This window comes from Cibotium barometz, chromosome 40, assembly GCF_041138505.1.
Source record: "Cibotium barometz isolate CiBa-2024 chromosome 40, ASM4113850v1, whole genome shotgun sequence".
Taxonomy (NCBI): domain Eukaryota; kingdom Viridiplantae; phylum Streptophyta; class Polypodiopsida; order Cyatheales; family Cibotiaceae; genus Cibotium; species Cibotium barometz.
In genome coordinates, this window is record NC_141085.1 from 35954369 (window position 1) to 35980507 (window position 26139).

General features: G+C 44.6%; 1 protein-coding gene across 3 annotated transcripts in view; it reads right to left on the reverse strand.

Annotated features, from left to right (window-relative positions):
- Positions 1-1264: 1264 nt before the first annotated feature.
- The window catches only part of LOC147615452 (uncharacterized), a 52963-nt gene continuing 28088 nt past the window's right edge, over positions 1265-26139 (reverse strand). Inside the window, exons 11-12 of one of the 3 annotated variants that reach the window (XM_086779560.1) lie at positions 23900-24011; positions 1265-1880 (exon numbers count right to left, since the gene is read on the reverse strand). In XM_086779560.1, coding sequence (XP_086635686.1) covers positions 1767-1880; positions 23900-24011 — 226 coding nt within the window. In that variant the 3' untranslated portion in view covers positions 1265-1766. Of the gene's footprint in view, positions 1881-23899; positions 24012-25898; positions 25950-26139 lie in introns of those variants that run through there. The other 2 variants (XM_086779561.1, XM_086779562.1) reach the window with 2 other exon arrangements.

Genomic DNA, 26139 nt, shown 5'->3' on the forward strand with positions numbered 1-26139 from the left:
TGAAACCTAATTGGTACATAACAATTGTCTATATCTTGCACTATAACATGAAAGAAAAAGAAAACAAAACAAAAGAAACTAATTAATTGATTACATAAACGCTAATTTGTAGAGTGCATAAAGGTATACCCAGTGACCTGTAGAATTCGACACCTGTTCCCCAATAAATATTCATCCAACATGTTCTCCTCTACCTTAACAAGTAAGCTGGCCCATGGGCTGGCCAAACCACTGCCTTACATTTATCATGTCCTCTATGTGTAATGACCAATTCATAAAGGGATCCACCCTACTTCAAACTAATGGCCTACAACCCCCATCACAAGCTGCCCAACAAAGTGTAGTCTGCCAAGTTTTTGGTCCTGCCTTAAGTGATACTTGGGGAAAAACTCAGTCAAAAGATGCAGGTCAATAATCAAGGGATCCAAAGGTGTAGTTTTCTTTTTTACATAACAATTTTGATTTTTGAATATTTGGGATATAGTCTGGATGTAGCCTGATTAGCATTTAATTGATTTCATTGCATATTTTTGTCTTCTTTTGAAGTGAACTTTGCCTTATTGTGTTATTTGTTTATAATAAACACGCTACAAAGTGGCAAGAAACCCTTTTGCACATGGGTATTTGGTTTAACTTCAGGGCATGAAGGCAATTACTCCCTCCTCTTCTTTATGTATCCCAAGCCTTTTTGACCCCTTCATCACATTGTTATGTCTTGAGCATGTTCACATTCAGCTTAAATTGGGTGAGTCTTTTTTGACACGTCCAATCTGCTGCCAACCTTAGGTGACCAGAATTGGTACGTGATTTTACGTCATGTTTCTATCAAGCTATTTGACATCCAGTGGTGGGGTGATCACCATGCATCATTAGAAACATTGTATCTTTCAAGTATGGTAGCTCTAAGGCAGCCCTCTTTGACGATTGCCCCAAGTGAAAAGATCAAGCTCTTTGTCTTCGCATGGTTCCATGCAATCAACAAGCTTGCACCCGTATCCTAGGGCTTTTCATGTTCTATATTCCTCAACCCCCCTATCATGCTTGGGGTGAGACCCTGTTCCGATTTCTGAACATTCACTTTGTTAAAAGCCATTGCAATAAGTGCAAACTGGTTTGATTTGCCTTTTCATAGGAAAGGCAGCACTCAATTGTGCAAACGTAAAGCAACAAAAGAAGTAGTATCGGTGATTGAAGAGGAGCAACTACAGGGAACGGTGGAAAGGCCGAACGTGCTCCCCTTATAAGTCAATTGCTAGTATCAACGTTTTTGAAGTCCCCCCAAAGCCAATTGCTATTATTAAGGTTTTACAGGGCATCATTACTCAGATTTTTTTTATTTCAGTAACTGATGTAAAACCTACTACATTCCATACTATTAAACTCACAAAAAAAATATTTATAGTAAGATATATCCTAAAGAGTTATCTGATGATATACATTGACATAACATCCATTCAATGCTAAAAATGCCTCTCGATCAAGCCATTCTCAACATATAATTTTGAGATAGAGATCCTGAATTCATGTACTGTGCAATATCTCGAAGAAAATCTTGAACCTGTGGGCTCGTGTAGATGGGCACACATCTCTGTAACGAGCCCAATTTGGCCGAGAGAAGCTTGCAATGCACATACAAGTAGACAACATGAGAAATGCAAGAAGGAAGTGATCTTGAAAAGGCTTGGGCCACGTCACTGCAGCTGGTCGGCCAAGCTTCAATTTGTGGTATCCCACATGCAGTCCAATTTGCTTGCTTCTACAAGAGCTCAAACATTGTAGACTTCTAGCCCATATCGCAGGAAATAGTCTCGAAATTCTGTCCACACTACATCCCCATCTCCATTCGCATCAAGCTTATGGAATATATCATCCAGCACTTCCTGCACAGAAGGTTTATTCAAGATTGTTCAGCGTAACTTCATCATGAGTCTTCTTTTCAGAAAAGTTTTTTGAGAGCTTGATTTTGCATGCATACACCAGAAAGAAAGAGAAAGAAAGTGGTATTAACGTATGCTGGGGCCAAAATGGGCCCATGAGACCAAAAACAGTACATAATGGATTGAACTGCGGTGGAAGATGCGCAAGGCATTCCAAAATGTAAAAAAGTGATATAATTGTACCAATGTGTTATGGAGTCCGGCCTTATGCCACCCATCATATGCTGATAGGGTTACACAATGTCTGGCAATCTCCTCTGTGATCCTGAGGGATCAAAAAGGGTTTCATTGTGCCATTCTGCATATCTCAATCTGATCATGATGTCTACTCGTGGATCTGAAGAGATCCCTCTTCTGTTGGGTCGTCTGAGGTCTCTCGTGCATAATGCGAGCCTCTATGGGTATCTGGAGCTAGTTTGCTCACTGTAGTGTTCACAGCGTGCCTTGTGGTCATGGTTGCTCTATCTGTGCTCTAATGGATTGACTTTTTTGTGGGAATACTTACTTCATCTTTGTTGCTTGTCTCTCAACCTCTGCGTTGACCTGCTCTTTAAAAAAAGGATGTCAAAAGTGTTTGGCATTGACATTTTTATGTACTTTGGTGCAGATGCCTAGAAAGGTTTTTGGGTGGTGCCATGGTGGGTTATCAGTACCTGAGAAAGGGCACAGTACCCCACGTGCACATGGGGTGTCACCATTTGGTCCCTTCACCGGTCTTGACCAGTGTTTCACACACTGATTGGAGCCTAGGTGTGAACGGAAATTTTCCACACAAAAAAAGCTGAAGCATTTACCAGCAAAGTTTGGCCAGAAAGATGGATTCCGACCAAAAGCAGCATGGGATTTTATTCATTAAAGTGGCTTATAAGCATGGTTGTCACGGTACGAAAATACAATACCGTATGATACGATACCGTATGGGAATTTTTGGTACGATATGAAATTTTCGGATACCGTACGATAAAATACGGTTTTTATTTTTTACACTTACAACCTATGGAGCTTCAAGCTTGAATGTGAGGGAAGGTTGGGAGGGGAGGAGTCTACAGTGCTTGAGGAACCAGAACATGGATATGTGTCTCTCCCGGTTGGATCTCCCGATCGTCTCCAAAAAAGAACATGGATGGGTAATGCAATACCAAAGGTCTCCCAGTGTAGCGTTTATGACTAAGGGACCGTCCTTGCACAAATACGAGGAGTGCATCTAGGGTGATAAGTTTAAGGACTCCTCTCTAGATCAAAATGGCCATGTCCAAATCTTCTCCCTCGTGCATAACTTGAGAATCTAATTGTCTAGCCTACCTATACCAGGGATCCCCAAGTGATGTAGCAAGATTCTCTCATCCTACCAATCAAGTGTACACTACCAGTCTACCTCGCCAGATTTTTTAGGTCTCTCAACAACCCCATATGGAATACTGAGTGGACACGAAAGTTGCGAAGTATTGCGAGCATTTGGAATCTTCATATTTTTTTTAGCATTTGGAATTTTTTTTTTCAAGGAAAAATTTTTTTGGGGGAAAAAAAAACCTCGTACCGTACGATACCGTATGGTATCGTACCGTATGAACCGTACCGTATAAACCCATTCGTACCGGTACGAGAAACAACTATGCTTAGAAGGTTTATAAGTTAGTGTGGTCACACCATTAAAGACGGGCTAGACACATTATCATTTTGGACATGGACACATGGACAAAAGGAGGCGCCTACATGAAACTTGGAAAGCAAGCTTGGGAAAAGCATAAAGTTGATATTTTTGGGCAAGTTCACCTATTTTGGGCAAAAAGAGAAATCTCAATTGTACATGGACATCATCTGGTTCATTGAACCCATGGAGCATTGTATCACTTCAATACTCCCAATAATATATCATATATTGAGGGGGGGGTCGGCCCGTTCTGGCCCCAGTGCTGGTGTCCATTGATCATCATTTCATTTCATTTCAGTTTTCAATTGTTATTGAGTTGTCCATTCATATTGTGATAATTAAGTTGTGCTATTTACGCGTGTGGGTGTCCAACGGAGTCTATTCCCACTTGACGGGATCGGTTTCAGATGGCTGAGGGAATACAAGATGACTCAAGGAGTCAGAATGACTCGCCTTTTGGGCCAAGACTTGAAGGTGACTTGGGAGTTCAGCTAGGTAATCTTATGCAAACATGGTCTCGATCATCCTCCAACACATGTAGTTAAAAAGGTGTTGTGTCAATGCCTCTCGATCATCTCCCCATCCATAAGCAAGAGCAATCTACATGCCACGCACCTCAAGCTCCTTAGGAAGAATAGTGTCCATACCATAGACAAGGCAGAAAGGAGCAAAACCCAAAGCCACCTTGTGTGTTGTGTGGTAAGCCCATAAAGCATGAAGAGCTTTGTTTCCAACGACGAGGCTTGTCCTTGACAATCTTACAAATAATCCCACAATATCCCGTTGGTTTTCTCAACTAACCCATTGCATTGTAGAGACAAGCATCAATGTTTGATAGAAAATTTTGTCATCAACCCTCCCAAAAGCGAATCTTGAGGAATCGAAGTTGATAAAGCGTGGGAGGTGAGGTGTCTTGCTGGCAAGGCGGGTGATGGAGAGGAGGCAAGTTCGCATGACAATCCACGTGAGGTGGGAGTTTTAAATTTGGAGAGCACAAGCCATGATGAGGAGACACGATATGGACGGTAGTTGTCATGTAGAGTATAAGGTAAGGTGGAGAGGTGGTCAAGATGATGGATGATGGTCATCGTCGTGAAGAGTAATAGGTGGAAGACGGAAAGCGGGAGAGTGGGAGATGGAGAGGTGGTCAAGATGATGGAGAAGAGGTGGTGATGATTGTGTACGAGGTGGCGATAGGGAGTGATCTCTTGCTTCAAGTGGATTTGGAAGGCCTTTCTATCTCAGTTATTGGCATCCAAGGAGACTTCCAAGAAGTCAGGGTTTGAGAGAGAAACACTCTCTCATGAAGTGTGGAGTTCGGATAGAGAAGGGAGTTGGCACTTATGTAACATGCAACGGAAGTCTTTGTATTGGAGGATCCTGTCACACAAATGTTCACACCGTCTTTTGTATCTTGAGTTTCGCGAGTTTAGCAATCCACTTTAATACTTCAAACTTTAGAGAGATATGAGAGAGAGAGAGAGATGAGAATTGTACACCAGATTGGGTCCCAAATTACCCACTGAAGGGCCCCCTATCCCGTTACCGGAATAGTATTTGCTTTATTACTTTAGAGAGAATGATTGTGGACTGTAGATAAGCCAAATGCAAGATCTCGGAGGATCGGAAGCCTGGCTGATCTGAACACGACTGTAGAAACACCACAATGAACTGATCTCGAGCCTATGCACTCTTCCCAAGGGGTATGAGGAAGGGCTGCACACTTGAGGCTGAGAAGGGACTGTAGTGGACTGTTCTAAGCTATGAAAGGATGCTGAAAATGCTTATGAATGCTGTATTGCCTTCACCAGATGGCTGGGGCAGATGTGGATGATGAATGGAAGGCTGAGAACTGATGTAGAACTGAAACGCAGGACTGTAGGGGGTACTGTGCACAGGCCGGTTGCTGTATATGCAGAGAACGCAGGAGAACTTGCTGGAAACTGGCTCGGGGATGACTGTACTGCTGCATTTATGGACTGTAGACTGCTGTAGGCTGAACGCTGATGCCCAAGGTACTGAAGAGGCAAAACACAAGCCTGATGTGAAGGGGGGACTATTGGCTGCAGGCGGGTATGCTCCTAGGGTTGAGGAAGAAGGCGCCTGGATTCTGAATGGAATACTAAGCACAAGGCTTGCCTATTTATACTAGTTGAGAGTTGGTCAAAGTTGGCTGACTGGACATAAAGTTATTAAACTTTGTGTCATAAAAATGGCATTAAATGCTAATAAAATACTATAAAATATTGGAAAAATACCAGATAAATCCTAGTTAATTTCCTAAGGCTTCTGTGATGTTCTAAGTGATGCACAGGCATATGAACATGTTATGCAAAATGCAGAGTGCTTTCTGATGCAAACACTAAGGCTTCTACTGACTCTACATGCATGAATGATTCTCTCCAAGTGGGTTAAGGGACTTGACTGACTAACCGACCGACCCGCTAAGGCTGAGGAATGACCTACGTAGCTCGTGCGTGACTTATCCTGGACTGAGGATATACAATGGGGTCACGGCATACGACAAATATCATCCTACTGGGTTCTAATAATGTACAGATGTTGCACTGCTGATGATGAGCCATCTTGTCACCATGCAATGAGTGCAGAGTGCATGTGACAACTTATGTTTTTGCCGAATCGGAAGTAGTTGTTGGGTTCAATCTTAGGTGAGGATTGGACAAAGGAGATCTTTAACTGAATACAAGCTCCATTTAGTTTTGGATTGGGGAGATCTTGTGGTTGGTATATTGTGCCTTAAGTACATGATACATACTCAGAGGACTTCTCTCATGTGAACAATTGTCTCACATGCATGGATGTGCATGAGATGAAAGAGTCAGTAAAACTTTTTACCCGATCATGAATTATTTGACTTGTGAGGAGGGTGATGAGGTATGGATGAAAAATCCTAGAACTTGTTTGCACGAAGTGGGCTAGTGTTTGTTGACAACCAATGCATGATGCCATTTGGTTTGATAGCTAAGTTGTGTTGTGGATCTATGCTAGGGTTGTTCCGGTAGAACTTGTTGCACTTCATGACTAGATGTCTTATCTCAACTCTTGGATGAGAGCTAGAGAATTGGAGTCAGGTTATGATGATTGTTTCAACTCTTGGTGAGAGTTGGATAGTAATAATCAGTTGGTTCCTATGGATTCTGTGAGCAAGGTCTACAAGAGGAGTCTCATATTTAAGGATTCACGAGGACATAAATTGAACAGAAGGGGGAGAGTATGTTACATCCTGATCAACATAGGCTTAGGTTAACCCAAGGTCAGGGGCGTGTACTGATCCAGGTTACGGCCGGTTAGGACTTAGTAAGGATTGGGGACTGGGAGGGTTCACACGTAGCTAAGGGCGCTAGCAAGATGGGAACTGCATTGGCCATGGGCTTATAAAAAGGCTAATTATAGCTTTTGAAAACTATTAAATAAAACAACAACAATAATAGCATGGTCATTGCTATCATAGTTGTTTCTCGTACGCGTACGAACAACGGTACGAGTGGTACGATACCGTACGATACCGTACGGGGCTTTTTTTTTCCATTTTTCCTTGAAATTTTTTTTCCCAAATGCTTAAAAAAAATATAGAAACCTTGCTTAACGAAGATCCCAAATGCTCGCAATACTTCGCAACTTTTGTGTCCACTCAGTATTCCATATGGGGTTGTTGAGAGACCTAAAAAATCTGGCGAGGTAGACTGGTAGTGTACACTTGATTGGTAAGATGTGAGAATCTTGCTACATCACTTGGGGATCCCTGGTATAGGTAGGCTAGACAATTAGATTCTCAAGTTATGTACGAGGGAGAAGATTTGGACATGGCCATTTTGATCTAGAGAGGAGTCCCTAACATTATCACCCTAGATGCACTCCTCGTATTTGTGCAAGGACGGTCCCTTAGTCATAAATGCTACACTGGGAGACCTTTGGTATTGCATTACCCATCCAGGTTCTTTTTTGGAGATAATCGGGAGATCCAACCGGGAGAGACACATATCCATGTTCTGGTTCCTCAAGCACTGTAGACTCCTCCTCTCCCAACCTTCCCTCACATTCAAGCTTGAAGCTCCATAGGTTGTAAGTGTAAAAAATAAAAACCGTATTTTATCGTACGGTATCCGAAAATTTCATATCGTACCAAAAATTCCCGTACGGTATCGTATTTTCGTACCGTGACAACCATGATTGCTATATAAGTGACCTTGTGGGCACTTATTAGACACAAGGAGGTATCCACACAGTAGTAGAGAGCTTGATGCGCAAGACTTCATGGCCAGTGAGTTGCAGGTTCGGCCTGGTGGTATGGTATGCCAGGTTGGGCCATTGTGGTAGGCTCACGGCAATCGGACCTCACGTTTGGTTCGAGGTATTGAACCTATGGCTGGGTGGTGAATTGCTAGCCACAATTCTTCATGGTTACGCGATGCGTATGACATCAGGTCTATAAAAGCCAAGTTAGGGTTTCTCAAGGATGTGCATACAAGCCTTGACCTCAGTGCGTTCTGTTTGCAGATCCTAGGGTTGGGGTCCTTGAGACCTTACAAAACCCTAGCACATTGGCACACGTGTTCTACAAAGGATGACTCAGCTACCCAGCTGGGGGCAAACACCATAGCAACAAGCTGTCCAAAAAACAAATAGAGGACTACCAACATGAAGAGAGGTGTTTTACATGTTACAACAAAGATCATGTGCCTACAAAATGCCAGAGAATCCTAAAAATACAAGGGTCAATGCGCCAGACGGAAGCCATGATTAGTTTTCTATATATTTGCTAGTATTGCTTCATTGAAGCAAATCGGTGAATTACTATCGCCATATATCGTTCTTTTGTGAATGAATTTTTGGGGCATGATATTAGACATGTTATTTGGTAATTTTGTTATGAAGTTAATACTTTTGCTACAGCCATCGATTATGTAATGTTTGGAGCTGTCTGGATTGTTTCAGAGCATCAATTTTGATTGAAAAGCTGTGTATACAAACTCTCTCTCAACATGTGTGTTTGTTTTAAGAGATTGGATATGCATGGAGCTCCCCTGTATGTCATGTGGATTCTTTACAGGATTTGTTGATGATTGATTTGTAAAAGCAAGCTTGGAAAGCTTATTAGATGGTCTGCTTTAAAGCAGACATGGGTATGCATTATGTACGGGTGTAATGAGGCAAGGTAAATGACCAAGCGAGTTTTATGGTTGGGTGCCATGGAGAATCTAATGGCAGATGTTATCATATGAATATTGTGCGCTAAAAGTTATATTTGTGGTGGATTATTATGTTCTTGGCTTTATGGACAGTGGGCTAGGTGACTGATCGTCACATACTCGTATCTCTTGGCTAATATGAAGCGTGGCTGGAAATCCTGTGAAGACATTGGAGACACTCGAAGAGTTGAGGTTGCAAGCCTTAATGTTTTTGAGAATCTTTTGACCTGGATCATATCAGTTGCAAACAACCAATTAAAAGCCAGGAGGATGTCACAAATCCCTAGTTTCTCCTAGAATTTTGTTTTGCAGAAAGGAGACTTCTATTAAGTATGTGGTGCACAATTTTATTTCAGTTATTTGTGGTTGTGCCATGATTATGGTTTAATCTTGTTTACCGTTAATTGATTTCTTGATACACGCCTGTCATGTTACACAAAATGCATATACTATACAGAAATCAATTATGTCTATTGCATCCTCTAGAGCTACCACGACACAAGCGGAACATGAGATGAAATGCGAAGTGGGATGAGAATGTGGTTGTCAAATAGTGAGTACCAGACTTTGGTGGATCTTGTCCATATGATCCTTTGTGAGGGCTTTAAGCTTCCTTCAGATCTTCTTTGGGTAACAATGGCACTCTATGAGTAGGTTACAAGTCAGAATTGCCCAGTCTGCTATGAGATACTACTACAGAGAATCGATTGCCTCTTCAGAGAGTGATTTGGCCTCTTTTCATCGGTCATGCACTACAGAGATGAAATATGCTTGGGTATGTAGTATGTACCCAATACTTGGACTTCCATAACAAATTTCTTTAGCTCACATCAAAGGACCACGATGGACACCTAGTTGCAGCAGCGCCAGAGAGGGCTGACAGACCAAAGGGACAATGCACCATATTCCACCAAAGCATCGGCTTTTTAGTGGACCCACGGTGTCACCAAAAAGAGGGCACAATCTCTGTAGAGAGCCAAGCGGTCTCGTTCCCAGAGATCGAGACCCTCCATTATCTCTGTGCTAGTTGGCATAATCCAGCGACACAAAGATGCACTAACCTGGGAGGCGTTGGTGTTGGACTCACACACTCACACACACAGAAACCTGCACATTAGGGTTAGGTGCAGGAAGAAGAAGCTCACACAGAAATGAGAGAGAGAGAGAGAGAGAGAGAGAGAGAGAGAGAACCAAAAGTGTGGTAGCCACAAAATGCAAGTCAACCCTTGCATGTGTGTCACATCCACATAATATAGAAGTACAAAATATTATATGTAGAGTGTCCTTTCACACTTGATATCCAAGGGAAAAAACCACATGGAAAAAAGTGCCCTTGGTTAAGCCCTGTTCACACATAGCACTACCATAAGTGAGCATATGCCTGTAGTGAAAGTGTGAACCTGTATAAGGTAGTAAATCACTCTCTGTATGAGAGTAAGCCCAAAGCTTTGTGGAAAGCTTTAAACTTCTCTCGAGGTAAAGCCTTTAGGAATAGATCTGCAACATTATCTTGTGTAGGGCAGTAAGATAAATTGATCTCCCCTACATGTAACCTCTCTCTGACATAGTGATAATGAATCTCAATGTGCTTGGTACGCGCATGAAATACCGGATTTCGTGCCACAGCCATAGCACTCTGGCTATTAGTGAGAATGGTGGTGGGTGTCTATTGACACTCACGAAGATCAGCCAATAATCTCCTCAACCATACACAATCTACTGTAGCTGTGTACTCAGCCTCACAAGTAGATGTGGCAGCAGTGGGTTGCTTTTTGCTCAACCAAGATATGCATGAACTGCCAAGAAAAAACAATTCCCACTGGTGGATTGCCTCGTATCATAATCACCAACCCAATCTAAATCACTGTATGCATAAAGCTGCAAGCTGCCCCCCTGGGATAGAACAAACCAAGATCCAGGGTACCCTGAAGATAACGAAAAATGCGTTTGACTGCTTGCCAATGCTTTGTGCTTGGGTTGTGCATGAATTTGCTCAACAAAGACACCCCAAAAGATATGTCTGGCCTAGTGTTACACAAGTAAATGAGGCATCCCACTACCTGGCTGTAAATGTCGGCCTCAAAAGGCTCTCCAATATCGTACGCATATAATCCACTGTTGGCTTTCGGCTAAAATAGTGTTATGGTTTTCAAAGCTTTTGTTGGACACTTATTCAACACATGAGTTGCACACATTATTGCTTCCATCCAAAAATTGTGAGGCAACTTTTGTGCTTTCACCATGCATCTTGCCATCTCCATGAGAGATCTATTTTTCCTCTCAGCTACACCATTCTGCTGCCGTGTATAAGGCACAGTACATTGGTGTTTGATGCCCTTTCGAAGCATATAATCCTTGAATGCATTTGACATGTATACTCCACCTCTATCTGAGCGGAGTGTTTGGACTTTACATCCACACATATTTTCAGCCATTGCTACAAAGTGTTGAAAGCATGTAAACACCTCTGCTTTCGCTTTCAAGGGGTAAACCCAAGCAAAACTGGAGTAGTCATCAATGAATGTGACGAAGTAAAGATGCCCCCCTATGGATGGTGTCCGCATTGGACCACATACATCACTATGTTTGAGCTGTAATTTACTTTCAGCTCTAACAGCTTCATCTTTGGGAAATGGTTTACGTTGCATCTTTCCAAAAATACACCCCTCACATACATGCCTTGCTGGAGACTCAAGAGGCGGCATATTATCAACCATATGATGCTTCTACAAAAGCATCAAACTCCAAAAATTTACATGTCCAAAACGAGCATGCCATAGCTCTGCATCGTGCATAGCAGGAGTGTGGGCAGCCACTGTATTTGCATCATAAGTACGCTTGCCATAGTTGTCCAGCTTATACAAGCCTTTGTATCGTGTTCCAAAAGTGACTATTTCATAACCCTTTGATGGGTCTTTTACCAAACACTTCCCATCTTCAAATTCAACCTTTAGACCTTGGTCGTTTATGGCTGAGACGGAGAGCAGATTTTTCTTTATCCCTGGAATATACAACACATTTTTCTTTATCCCTGGAATATACAACACATTTTTCATACATATATTGGCACCATTGGCTGCAATAAGTATGACATTGCCAATTCCCTTTACTGGATATGTGGTATAATCTGCACATGATACAATGCGGCCATTTGAAGCATAAACCAAGTGCTAAAATACATCTTTGTATGAAGTGATGTGGCTCGAAGTACCACTATCAAAATACCATGATACATCCTCTCTGTCAGATGCAATGCAAGACATATCATTGTCTGAAGCACTTGGTGTGTCACTAGTGCATGTGACCAAAAAAGTGTACTCTTTCTGAATTACATTAGCCAATTGCTGTGCTTTGTTATCAGAAAAGTCTGCTACTGCATTGCCTGCTTCTTTCCTTTTCTCTTTTGCAATCCGCTTTCTACGTTCACTGATGTAGTGTCCAGGCTTATGGCAGTAGTGACATTTGCCCTTCTTTTTAGGCTTGTTTGCATCCCCTTTGTCAGACTTTTCACCACCAAAAGAGGGCTGTCCATGACCAACCTTGCTAGACTGTTGTCCCTCATGCCTAAAGCTCTTTGCTTTACCCTTATCCTTGGTTGTAAATGCCTCGTCTCCACCACGGTTGCTAGATAAGTTTGCCCTTGTTTGCTCTTCCTGCAAGAGTAAACCCACCAGCTCTTCAAAAGTGACGAGATCTGTCATGTGCACAGTGTGTATCTACCGTGTGCTACACGCACGCAAGACTAGCTTCGAGGTTTGGGGAAGCTTGGAGCTAGGTAGGCTGATTGACGAGCTGAGTTAAGGATAGACTAACGGGCAGGCACCCAAGTATGGACGGGTGGGCGCCCAAGTGTGGACGGCCGATGACCGGCCAAGAACCTATAAAAGGGTGGTCAAGGTTAGTCATTAGTCATATAGAGTCTCGCGTGATTTGTGAGAGCTCTATGGTCTAGAGCCTGGATCTAGTGCAGACGTGCACCAGCTTCATGCAGCCGAGGCCGGCAGCAGTCTCGAGGCCCGTGAGGGTAGCTTCGTGTGGCGGTATGGGACGTCACGAGGTAGAGATTGGTCGGTACGTCCATCTAGTTAGCTCAGCTCGTGGCTCGGTGGGGACAGCCAAGTCCGTGCGCTTGCCCACGGCTGTCATGGTTGGGAGGTGAGTCAGGCCTGCACCCCCTTCTTGTTTGTTTGTTTTGTTTGCAGGTTTCGAGTCTTGTACCAGGAGCGTTCCACGAGGAGATCCTTTGGGGAGTTGACAGTGGTATCAGAGTATGTCTTGTGAACGAGCAAGTTGGTAGGTAGAGAAGATGAGGTCGAAGATAGGTATGTGTTCAAGAAGCTTGCTGTTTTGTTTATGCATACTGCTGTTTTTTCAAATTAGTATGTGCTTTTTTCATCAAAGAAACCCGTGTTGATGGAGATGGTGGTCTAGGAAGGGTCGATTTGTTTAGCAAGAAGTAGGGTTGTTTGTTCTTGAACTGTTTGAGAGAGAGAAAAAAGAAAAAAGCATGTCGGCTGTTTTTGTAAGAGAGAGAGAGAGAGAGAGAGAGAGAGAGAGAGAGAGAGAGACTCACTCTCCACCTCCTCTCTGCACAATCTGCATACCCTCTCCTCTCAGGGGGATCCGTGCTGCTCTGCCAATCTCAATCTCCAATCGATGTGATGAAACTCTAAGCTGACCAATAGCCACTCGGGAGCCCTGTGGTAAAAAGCCCTCCATGTATCTAGGCCTCTCTATAAATCCATCATCAATGATACTCATGAAGTGATCTCTGTAGTATAGCATCTTCGGTGGAAGAGGCTATGTAGGCGATATCCATGTCTCTCATGTATAGGGCTGCCATAGGTCCTGTCTCAGTACTCTGTTCCTCTCACTATGAGAGAGACGGATATGTGGTGCATCCTTGTCATACTGGAATGGTGGTAGATGATCCATGTCTAGGCCATGCTGTGAGAACCAATGTGTGACCTGTGCATACCATGATCCTCTGTCTCCTGCCTCAGCCAGCTGTCTAGATGCCTCAAAAGCTCTATATGACAATCTGTCCTGTGGCATCTCTCTGAATCTGTCTAGCAGGCATATAGTCTGAAATATGGCCTCTACCATCATAGGAGGCACAGCAAACTCTGCTCTGATAATGTCATGAGGTACTGACGGTTTGTTGCGTATCATGCGTGCCATCATGAGGGCCTGTGGTCTCTCTATCTGTGTCCACCAATGGGTAGCAAGGCCTGGCGCCCATACCGCTGCTCCATACATCAATGCCGGTGTGACTAATGTGTCAAATAGCCACCCCTTCGTCCGGGGCTCTTGAAAATGCGCCTGGTGGCACTGTCTCTCTAGCATAGCCAATGCTGCATATCCCCATGTCAATCTAGCTCTGGCTGCTGAACCCATGGTGAAGCGTGTGGCTGCTGCAGAGAAGGTAACCCCTAAGTACACGTATGATGTCACCACCTCCACCTGGCGTCCTGCGAGAGTGAATGTCAGATGACTCCTGCCTTGTCTCGATGTATGAAAGACCATAACCTTGGTTTTCCCAAGGTTCACAGTAAGACCCCTCTGTGTGCAGAAATCATCGAGTGCATGTAGATGCTGCTGTAGACCTCCTGGAGACTCAGACACTAATACAATATCATCAGCATAAAGCATAATATGTACTGAGGTACCTGCTAAATCAACTCCATCTCCGCCTCCACGTGTAATGAAATCAGCCACCTCATCAATGTATAACCCAAATAGCATGGGGGAAAGTGGGCATCCTTGCTTCACACCAATGGTGCTAGCAATAGTCTCGGACATACCTCCTAGGCATCTGGACTCGCCCAAAAACCTGCTCATATAATGTATAGATGCCCCATGTCATATCTGCTGGTATGCCAAGAGACTGCAGGCGCTGAAAGAGCCTCTCTCGTGGTACTGTGTCAAATGCCTTGCGGAAATCCACAAAGCAGCAATAGAGCTTTCTCTTCCTCACTCTGGCCTGATCAATCATACATCTCAAAGTGAATACATGGTCAGTGGTTAACTCTCCTGAAGCCTGCCTGCCCTAATGAGCGTAAACCCGCTCGCTCAGCATATAAGCTAAGCTCTTGCTCCAACACTGCGCCATAGAGTTTGGCCAGCACGTGGCCAACCATAACCGTCCTATAGTTGCTCGGATCGAGCATATCCCCTGTTTTGTGAATCGGCACAATGGTGTGCATCGTCCACTCCGCAGGCAAACCCTCTGCTAGTGCCCTGTTAAACAGGTGTGCAAGAAAAGGAGCCAAAGAATCTACTGCATATATGAGATGCTCACCCTGCAGGCCCATATGGTCGGCGGCCCGTCCATGCTGTAGGCGGCGGATAGCTTCCTGTACCATCGAGTGGGTAAAGAAGCTAGCTGTGTAGGTCGAGGCTCCTGTGGGCTGAGGTATAGGTGGCTGCTGTGGGGCGTGGTATAGGCTCTCTACATATGTGTGCCATGTCTGTGGGTCTGCAATAGGTGTCGGTGTCCAGGGCTCTCTGAAGTGCCGCCATGAGATAGGGCTATCTATACTCATGAAGAAATGAAAGATCTCTAGCTCCTGTATCTCTGCGAAGGCCCACCTTTTGCGGCGAGCAAGTCTCCTCGACTCCTGCTCTGTGATGCCTCCCAAGGCTCTCTGTATGCGGAGCCATGAGTATAGGGCTCTGCACTCGTCATCATACCATCTGTTCTGGGGCATAGTCCCAGATCTCGCAGGCTCTCCTGAGTGGACATGATGTGGGAAGCTCTGTAATGCAGCCGTGTGTAGGAGTGATGCCAGCTGGGCTGTAATGGTATCCATAGGTGCCAGGGGATCCATGAGTAGGAGCCCATCCTCTACTCTGCCAGTGTATATGTCTGCCATGTCATGTGTGAAGTAGATGGTAGTGTGTGGCGTCGGTATGTGGGGGCTCGTGATACTGGTGATCCGGCTAGTGAAAATGTCAAGTATGTATGATCTGCCCCAATAAGACGAGGTGGAATGGAGGATGAGGTGACAAGCTGTGATGCCTCCAAATACCCCATAATGTAGTCTACCACCGTGCCTCCGGTCCGTGTATGACCCCCATGTGGAAAGCATGTCAGCCCTCCTGATCCCGGCCACTGTAGCATCCCGTTATAAATAACGAGACGATACCTAGCTCCCAACTCTAGTAAGTGGTCCCCATAATGTCCTCTGTCTAGTCCAGTGTCCTCTGATGCCCGACTAGTCCCTATCTCCTCTGGATCCACAGGGTGGAGGATCTCCATGTCATCATAGTCATATACCTCACACTGTCTGCTCTGTGTGTGGGCATTGAAGTCGCCCGTAAGAAATACTTCCCCTAGTGTAGAATAATGCATAATCTCCTCTGACAGACAAGTGTATGGCGAGGCTGCTATCTCCTCCTCATGTGGCATGTCCTCTGTAATGACATAGGAGGATCCTGATGGAGGAAAGTGACATAGAGCTATGTATATAACCCTGTCCTGTGAGAGCTGTAAGCTAATCCACATGTATCTGGCCTCTGGATCCAGTGTCCCTTGTAGCTCCCGTCTGAATAGAACTGCTACTCCCCTCGATCCTCTCGAGGTACCCTGGCGTGTGGTCCTCCTGTATGCTGACTCCCACTGGAATCCCTCTACTCGAGGTAGCCCTCTCTCTGGGCTCTGATGTGTCTCTGTCAGAAGTATGATGTCTCTCCCCACCATAACATGCTCCCGTCGTCTAGGCTGCACCCATAGAGAGAGAAGGTCGCCGGCTGTGTTGTGTAGCGCTTGTATGCGTAGCCAGGGCGGGTACTCTTCTACAGTCCCTGGCAGGCTGTTACGCATGGTCCAGCGCATGTGTGCACGCGTTGGTGCGCAGGATGGCACAGGCGCACCTATGATGTGCAATCGGCCAGGTATGCACACGGATACGCGTAGGCAGACAAGCGTGTGCAAGACATGTGCACAAGCGACAACGCCAGCGCCAGCTAGGAGGACGCAAGCGTACACGGGTAGTCAACCGATTCTCTTCGTGCGTACACGTTGAAGGCGGCGCACGTGGACAGTCGACGTGTGGTACTCAGGCCGGTAGGCGGCGCTCCACGCATGTGTGTAGCACGCATTGCAGACGGGCTCGTACACGCAAGCAGACACACAGCGCATGGGTGGCAGACAAGCGGGCGCAGCACAATTACAAAAAGCAGGCGTAGTTTTTTTTAGGTTTTGTTTTTTTATTTTTATTTTTTTTTTTTAAAAACTACTATGCTATCTTGCTTTCGTTTTTTTTTGGCTAAACCTTATAAGAGGGGTTTTAAAACTTTATGCTTTATAGGTGTTTTTTTTTTTACAGAATATATATATATATATATACAAAAGCAAAAGCTCAAGATAGCTTTTGGGAAAGCCTATATAAACCCCTTAAGTGGGCTTCTTGCCACGCATCTCTCAAGTTTTCAAACTCTCAAGCTCTCGAGTTCCCTAGCACTCTTATTTGTGCAAGATTAATTTTCTCTCACCTAGCCCTCTTCAAGATGTCGACCCAAGAATCCGAGTTGGAGCCCCTTATCGAATGCGAAGGCTTGCCGGCTACGGAAGATACGACACAAATCGCCACGCAGATGCAGGCTTTGCAGAACTCCATCTCTCTTTTGACCACTACCCTATCTACTCTTTCGGGTATGGATACCTTGACCTCTGCTTTAGGCCCCAACATTACTCCGGAACAGTTCGGGGGCGACCAAAGTAGCGTACCAAGGAGATAGTGGCTACATAAGTGGCAAGTCCATTTTCATTATGACGATGGAAAAAAGATCCAATTAGCAGCAGGTTTTCTCTCAGGCAAAGCTTTGCTTTGGTGGAAGGAACTCAACCCTAAGCCAACGACTTGGGCACAATTCGAAGATGTCTTCAAGAAAGAATTCCTCAAGAAAGAGGATGATTATGATGTGGTTGCCCGGTTTACAGCTTTGACCATGACCTCGCAGCACCTCACTTATGAGGTCTACCTCCAGAAATTTAGAGACTTACAGATGAAAGCTACGAAGATGGATCCCACAACTCTTTTGGGATTCTTCGTAGCCGGTTTACCCGACTCATACCGTTTACAAGTTGAAAATAAAAAATGCAAAATTTTGGACGAGGCCATTCATTCAGCTCGTATCTATGATGATACAATGGTCTCTTCCAAGTCTAAACCCGTTACTGAGCAGGGGGAACAAGCACAAAAGAAAGTTCTCCACACCAATGGCTATCACGATTGAAGGAAAGTCTTCGGACCAACCTTCAAAGAATTCCAGTTCGACACCAGCAAAGAAAAAACAACTCCTTAAGGCTTTGAAGCTCAAGGAGGAGGGACGTTGTTTCATCTGTGAAGAAAAAGGACACATGCGTAACGAGTGCCCGAATCAAAAGGGTACAAAGACCAATGCAAGACCCAAGCCAAAGGCAGCCAACCAGTTGTCTTTGACAGGTACGTCAGTTACTGTACTTTCTCGCCCGAGTACATGTTCTGATTGTTTGTTCAACTCTAAAGTTTTTGGCTTGCATGATCTTCTCCGAGATTATGGAGAAGTGAATGGCCATAGAATCCACATTCTTCTAGACCCTGGCAGCTCACACAATTTTGTTAACTACAAACTTGTGCAAAAATTGAGTCTTGATACGACACCCAGCGATCATACCTATGAGGTACACCTACCTGCGGGTCGGCAAGTATGGGATCGACAGGTGGAGATGCTACCAATCCGGATTCAGGACTACAAAGATCCTCTGGAATGCTATATTATGCACCTAGAACATGTAGACTTGTTATTAGGGATTGAGTGGTTTAAGACTCTTGAAGTCCAAATAGATTGGTCTAGTCATAATTTTTCTTTTCAACATAGGAACACCCAGTATAGTATCTTAGGTGATTGTATACATCCCTCTTAGGGACCTCTTGTAAATCTAGTTGATTTTGGAAATATAATGGATTCTTCTTTGTATACCGCTTTCCATTGTGTATTGATTCCACTTTCTTCATTTCTCATACCTTCTATGGATGTCAATGAATTAAGTGTATTTGAAAGCAAAGAATTACAGAAGATACTTGATTCATTTCAAGATGTATTTCCTAAGGAGCTGCCATCGGGCTTACCAACCTGAAAGGGCAGTAGATCATCGTATTGACCTGATCCCTGGTGCTCATCCTGTTAGTATTCCACCTTACAGGATGAGCCAAGCTGAGGAAGATGAGTTGGCTAAACAACTCGAAGATTATCTAAGGATGGGACAGATCCGTCCAAGTAAATCACCTTGGGGTGCACCTGTGTTACTTAGGAGAAAGAAGGATAACACCTGGAGAATGTGTATAGAGATTGAACAAGCTGACAATTAAGAACCATTATCCTCTCCCTAGATCAGATGACCTGATTGACCGGTTAGCAGGAGCGAAATATTTCACGAAGATAGATTTACGTACTGGCTATCACCAGATACGTATTCATGAAAGGCATGTCGAAAGAACCGCCTTTCGACTAGGTATCGCCATTACGAGTTTCTTGTAGTAGGAAGTCCTCTTTTCACATTATGCATAAAAATGATTTATGTGTTAATTTTTAAAATTTTTGTTACCTTTTGGGTTAACCAATGCTCCAACCACTTTCCAGCAAATGATGAACGATCTTTTTCGTGAACATTTGGGAAAATTTGTGGTTGTGTTCCTAGATGATATTTTGATATATAGTCGTACTCTTGAGGATCATATTAACACCTCACGATTGTCTTATCTATTTTAAGACAGAATCGACTATATGCTAAGTTAAGTAAATGTGAGTTTTTTATGACAGACATCATTTACTTGGACACAAGATCACTCGAGATGGATTGAGCATTGACTATGACCGAGTTCAGAAGGTTCTGGACTGGCCTATACTGCGAACACTGAAACAACTTCGTTCTTTTCTTGGTTTTGTTATTTTTCTTCGGAAATCTATGCGGGAGTACTCTCAGCTCACACTACCGGATGACCGACTTGTTGAAAGGTCGTGGACGTAAGTCAAATTAGCCTATCACTTGGAATAACGATCTGGATATGCCCTTCAGACTTCTGAAAGATACAGTCAAGGAAGCACCTATCTTAGCATTACCCGATCCTAGTCGGCCTTATGTTCTTGAAACTGATGCCAATGACTATGCCATCGGGACTGCTCTATTTCAAGATGGTAGACCTGTTGCTTTTGAAAGTAAAAAGCTAGACGACACTCAATCTCGTTGGCCAACCCTTGAGAAGGAGCTTTATGCTGTGATTCACGCTCTCAAGGTTTGGAGACATTATTTATATGGCTCTAAGTTTGTGGTATTGATTGATCATCAGTCAATCAAGTATGTGTGTGATGCGGATGATTTGAGAGGAAGGAAAGCTCGTTGGGCTGAGTTAATGCAAGATTTTGATTTTGAGATTCATTATCGTAAAGGGTCCATGAATAGTGTTGCAGATGCACTTAGTCGAATTAGAGAGGTGAATACTTTGTCGTTCACCGGGATTTCTACCGACTTACTTCAGTCATTGAGAGGGCTTTGCAAGACTGATAGTTATTTTGATCCATTTTGGTCCATTTTGGTAGAAGATCCAGGACGGGAGCTCATTGATTGACCAAGACTTGATGACTGAACAGCCTACCATTCAGGCTGCAGGAGACCAGTGGATGATTCGGAATGGTTTACTATTCCGTAATGACAAAATTTATGTAATATAAGGAGTGTCACGACGCCCCTTCTGCTAGACACCCTGGGGTACACAGGACACTATCGTTAGTGAAACACACTTTTTATTGGCCAAAGATGAAAGGGTATGTAGAAGATTATGTTCTCAAGTGTCAAGTTTGTCAAGCAAATAAAGTTGAACGCTTTAGACAGGCTGGGTTGTTGCATCCTTTGCAAATCCCAGGTAATAAATGGGAAAGTATTTCCATGGATTTTATTACCGGATTGCCAAGAACACATCAAGGCCACGATTCTATTTGGGTTGTGGTAGATCGCTTGAAGACTATTACAGCTACGCAATTAGCACGACAGTTTATCGAGCAATTGTTTAGACTGTGCGGGTTACCGCGGGACATAGTCAGTGATAGGGACTCTAAGTTTACGAGTGATTTTTGGAAACTTGTTTTTGAGAAGTTGGAAACAACTTTGAATTTGAGTTCCTCAGATCATCCTCAATCTGATGGCCAGACTGAAAGAGTGAATCAGATTTTGGAGGATATGCTTCGAGCATATGTATCCAAAAGACAGAGTTCATGGAAGGATTATCTTCCTATGTTAGAATTTGCATATAACAGTACTAAGCATACGAGTACAGGTTTTAGTCCTTTCATGCTTATGTATGGTTTTCAACCTAGATCACCTGTTACAGTAGGATTCTCACGACTTTAGCATGATGCAGCGCGTAATTTTTTGCAAGATATGCAAGAAATATTACAAGTTACGAAAGAATCTATTAGAAGTGCTCAAGACCGAGACATATTTTATTCTAATAGACATCGTTCACCCAGAGAGTTCTCTGAAGGAACGATGGTATATTTATGAGTTCCGAAAGATTCCGAGACTTTACGAGAACAGGTCAATCTCCGAAAGTATCCCCTAGATACTGTGGACCATTTCATATTACACGACGGATTGGTTCAGTTGCATATGAATTGGATTTCCCTTCTCATGTGAAAGTTCATCTTGTATTTCATGTCAGTAGACTTAAGGAAGTACTGGGGGAACAGAATAGTTAGTTACTACTCAAGAAATCATAGATGTCGAGGACATGACATCTGTTCCATAACGAACCTGAAAAGATTCTTGGATTTCGTGAAAGAAGATTGTCTAATACGCTTATCACGGAATACAAGATCAAGTGGAAGGATCGTGTTGAGGAGGACGCTACATGGGAGACATTGACTACTCTTCAGAGAGATTACCCTCGCTTCTTAGTGAGCTCAGGAGTGAGCTCTTAGAGGAAGGGGAGTATGTCATGTGCACAGTGTGTATCTACCGTGTGCTACACGCACACAGCAAGACTAGCTTCGAGGTTTGGGGAAGCTTGGAGCTAAGTAGAGCTGATTGACGAGCTGAGTTAAGGATAGACTAACGGGCGAGCACCCAAGTATGGACGGGCGGGCGCCCAAGTGTGGACGCCCAATGATCGGCCAAGAACCTATAAAAGGGTGGCCAAGGTTAGTCATTAGTCATATAGAGTCTCGCGTGATTTGTGAGAGCTCTATGGTCTGGAGCCTGGATCTAGTGTAGACGTGCACTTGCTTCATGCAGCCGAGGTCGGCAACAGTCTCGAGGCCCGCGAGGGTAGCTTCATGGCGGTATGGGACGTCACGAGGTAGAGATTGGTCGGTACGTCCATCTAGTTAGCTCAGCTCCTGGCTCGGTGGGGACAGCCAAGTCTATGGACTTGCCCACAGCTGTCATGGTTGGGAGGTGAGTCAGGCCTGCAACCCCTTCTTGTTTGTTTGTTTTGTTTGCACGTTTCGAGTCTTATACCAGGAGCGTTCCATGAGGAGATCCTTTGGGGAGTTGACAAGATCACCATCTCCTCTCATAGAGAGGTTGAGAGAGGTGTGAAAGCCCAAGTAGGAAGGTGGTAAAGAATGAAGAGTGTTGGTGACCAGCTGTTTGTCTGGAATAACCTCATCAATGTTGAGCAATTGTTCCTACAAATCTTTCACTTTGGTAAGATGATCTGCCATGGAGTACACAAAGGTGCAAGCGTCACTCGGGTAGCACGGAAGCTGGCCGGCGCAAGTACAAATGGCGGGGCTGAGCTTGAGGCCGTACGGTGTCAGACGGGCATTACAAAGACCATGAGCAGAGGGTACAGCCGGGTAGAGAAGGCACAACAGGACAAGGTGCGTTGCAGGCCTCGCGTGAACTAGCCGGCGCACACGGAGGTCGCTTGGAGCAGAGACAACGGGCAGATGGCGCAGCCAGCAAGCGAGGAGGAGGAGGAGGTCCCCGCACTAGCGCCACCGTGAAGGGAGGCGTAGAGGGGCAGCGGTGGACACGTGCGCACTAACGATGCCCACGATGGAGGCACGATCGAGCAACGAGCGCCTCTAAGCTGAGCGGCGGGAAGTGGGGCTAGGCGGCGGCGGTCCTCTCCCCACTAGTGCCGCCCGTCCAAGAGGCGCAAACAGGCCAGCGGAGCTTGGCTGCCGGATGGATCTGGCCTGGGCGCCGGAACCTGCTCGACGGACGGCGGCCCTAGCTACTGCTGCTGACGAACGGATTGTTCCTGGGTAACGGAAATTCACAGTGTGTTGCAGATTTCAGGGATAGAACTCCACAGGCAACCCCCAGCTCTGATACCAATTGTTGGTGTTGGACTCACACACACACACACAGAAACCTGCACATTAGGGTTAGGTGCACGAAGAAGAAGCTCACACAGAAATGAGAGAGAGAGAGAGAGAGAGAGAGAGAGAGAGAGAGAGAGCCAAAAGTGTGGTAGCCACAAAATGCAAGTCAACCCTTGCATGTGTGTCGAATCCATATAATATAGAAGTACAAAATATTATATGTAGAGTGTCCTTTCACAATTGATATCCAAGGGGAAAAACCACATGGGAAAAAGTGCCCTTGGTTAAGCCCTGTTCACACATAGCACTACCATAAGTGAGCATATGCCTACAGGAGGCTGATATTGTGGTAACTTTTCATATGACTACTCTGTAACTTTCTCATTCATATAGTTGTTTTACCTAGGCAGCTATTTTTCTCCATGAAACAATTACTTCATGGATTCATGGTAACCTTTTTTGTCTCATAGACCCTTTGGTCACTTCTAGACGTTAATATACTTTCTCTTTTCTCTCTCTCTCACACACTCACAAAAACAAAATTCAACATGATATGAGACGACTGATTCTTTTTCTTGCCATGGACATTAAAAGTCATACCCCCTTGCAGACTAGCATTTACACCAATCATCCCATCTTTCATATGTATCAAGTTCCAAGAAGGTGGGGTGGAAAGAAGTATGTGAGCACTGTTGAAGTCCAAATATGATAACTCCAAAATTGTGAGTACCTTCAAAATACAAAAAGAAAAGTGCAGCTTGCACCATTTGCGTTTGCAAGAGACAAACCTCAGGCACATTACGATGGCCACACTTGATCTCTGTAAGGTCCTCTATCATAAGCATCAGTTCAGAACGGCTCAACTTAGAATCTGCGTTAACATTGTACCTGTCCCAGATCCTGCATGTGACGAAAATCCCACTTCCCTTACTCTGAAATTTCAAGTCATTATTCACTTCAAATAAAACCTTATTATAAGTGCATATGCAGGTAATGATGCTACATCTGAAAAAACAGATCAATCCCAATCTCAAGGTGCAAGTCAGGAGGGCTGTTTACTCTAGGAGGGAGGATACATATTGGAGGTTGGAGGAAGAGTCACACTGGGGGCATAAAGCACCATGTGATAACATTTATGGAATGGTTTGAGAACTCAACATGTTTAAGAAAGCTCCCCTGCTGCCAATGAGGTGATAGCGCAAGTAGTGTGGTAGAGATGTTTGTCTAGGACCAAGAGGTCCTGGGTTCAAAACCCCACATGGTACTCCCTTGGCGACATCACCTACGGGCGGATAAAAAGCGTCTTCTCTATGTACCGTGGGTGTCCATCAACCACTCGCTCTTGTCCATATCAGTCAACTGCTATGACACTATCATAAGCATCATCCAACTTCTGCAAGTACAGTAGTAACTCATCTTTAAGAACATTATCACTTGCATCAATGTTGAATGTGTCGGAATACGCAACGGATATGAGACAAACAGCTGAGAGCACAAGCAGCAAGACTCCACGATGAAGATGAGCAAACGCAATAGAACCACCAGCCTGAAAACGCAGAACTAAGTGTGGAAGAGCAAACCCAGAAGAGAGAGAGAGAGAGAGAGAGAAGCTGTATAAACTCTACCATATAAAATAGATCCGGTACGATGCAAAAAGGTGTGGGGGGCAGGGGTGATATTTATATCAGCCCACAGTGCTGGTCTGCCAGCCTAAAAGCAGCCGACAGCACCACCATGTCCACGACTTGCATAAAATAGCAAGTCAGCCAGAACAATACAGTTGGCCAGATCTGAAAAACAGCCGACAGCAAACTACTGCCCCACGACCAGAAATAAAAAGGGAAAATACAAGGAAAAATAGGGAAAAAAATAGAGAAACACCTAATGGGCGGGCACACCCACAATAGAGGCCCTAGTGTGTAGTGCACAGACAGGAGATGACTGCTAATAGAATGTGGATGGAAAGATATAGTTTGATGCAGGGTTAACACATCCCTTGTAAGGAGAGTCATCGATGAGGATTGTTTGCCTTGCATCACATCTAAAATGCAATTGAAGCTTTTGTTAAGGATTTGAACATTGCCTCCACAGCTAACTTTTCTGGTCAGAGTGGGGGGCCAGGTTCCGCCTACCACGTGACTTGTTGGGATTCGGAGCCTTGTGAGTGTGTCCACCTCATGCCCTATTTGTGTGTCCATATGTGTGTATGAACAGCCCCTTAAGGGTTATTGTGGCAGTCGTGTGTGAACACTCTTATGAGTGGATAAGATAAGTGTGCCATGTCACTCAAGAGGTACCAGCAACATGGACTACCTTATGGGATCTCCGGCTTTGGCACACCTTCTCCCCGACTTCTCCATCCTGCCACCCCCCTTTGAAGCTGACCATGCCTACCTCTCTTTCACTCCTAACTTGCACACCACCCGTCCCTCTGCCACCACCCCCCATCTCACATACCCAAGTCCATTTTGATCACGAGCTTGACCTTGTTTACTCCAACCACATCTACCGCCAACTCCAAGACGTGGAACCTATCTCCACACATCTGCCACCACTTCGTTCATCTGCACGCGGCGGTCTATCGCCAAGCCACCTTCCCGTTCCATACATGTTGGTATGATAACGAATACCAAGCCACACGCTCCCGTCTTAAGCATGAGATATGGATTGGTCAAATCACGAAGCACCAAGCACAACGGATTTCGCAACGGCTCACCCAATGCAAGAAACGGGAGTTCTACGCTCTGAAAGAGGATGAGTTATACCCACTTTTCTTAGGGCCGAACTGCAAAGAGTCTGGAGGAAACTCCAAGAACACCAGCCCCCCACACCTATCACCTGCCCAAACACATGGCACTTGTTAAACAATCCTAAAATGGGATTGATCATGGTGATAGACATAGATTAAGCAACATAATTAAAGTGGATTATACCACACCAAGAACTCCATAAGAGAGAGAGAGAGAGAGAGAGAGAGAGAGAGAGATTGCACACTCAACACTCAATTCTATTGCATATCACAAATGAG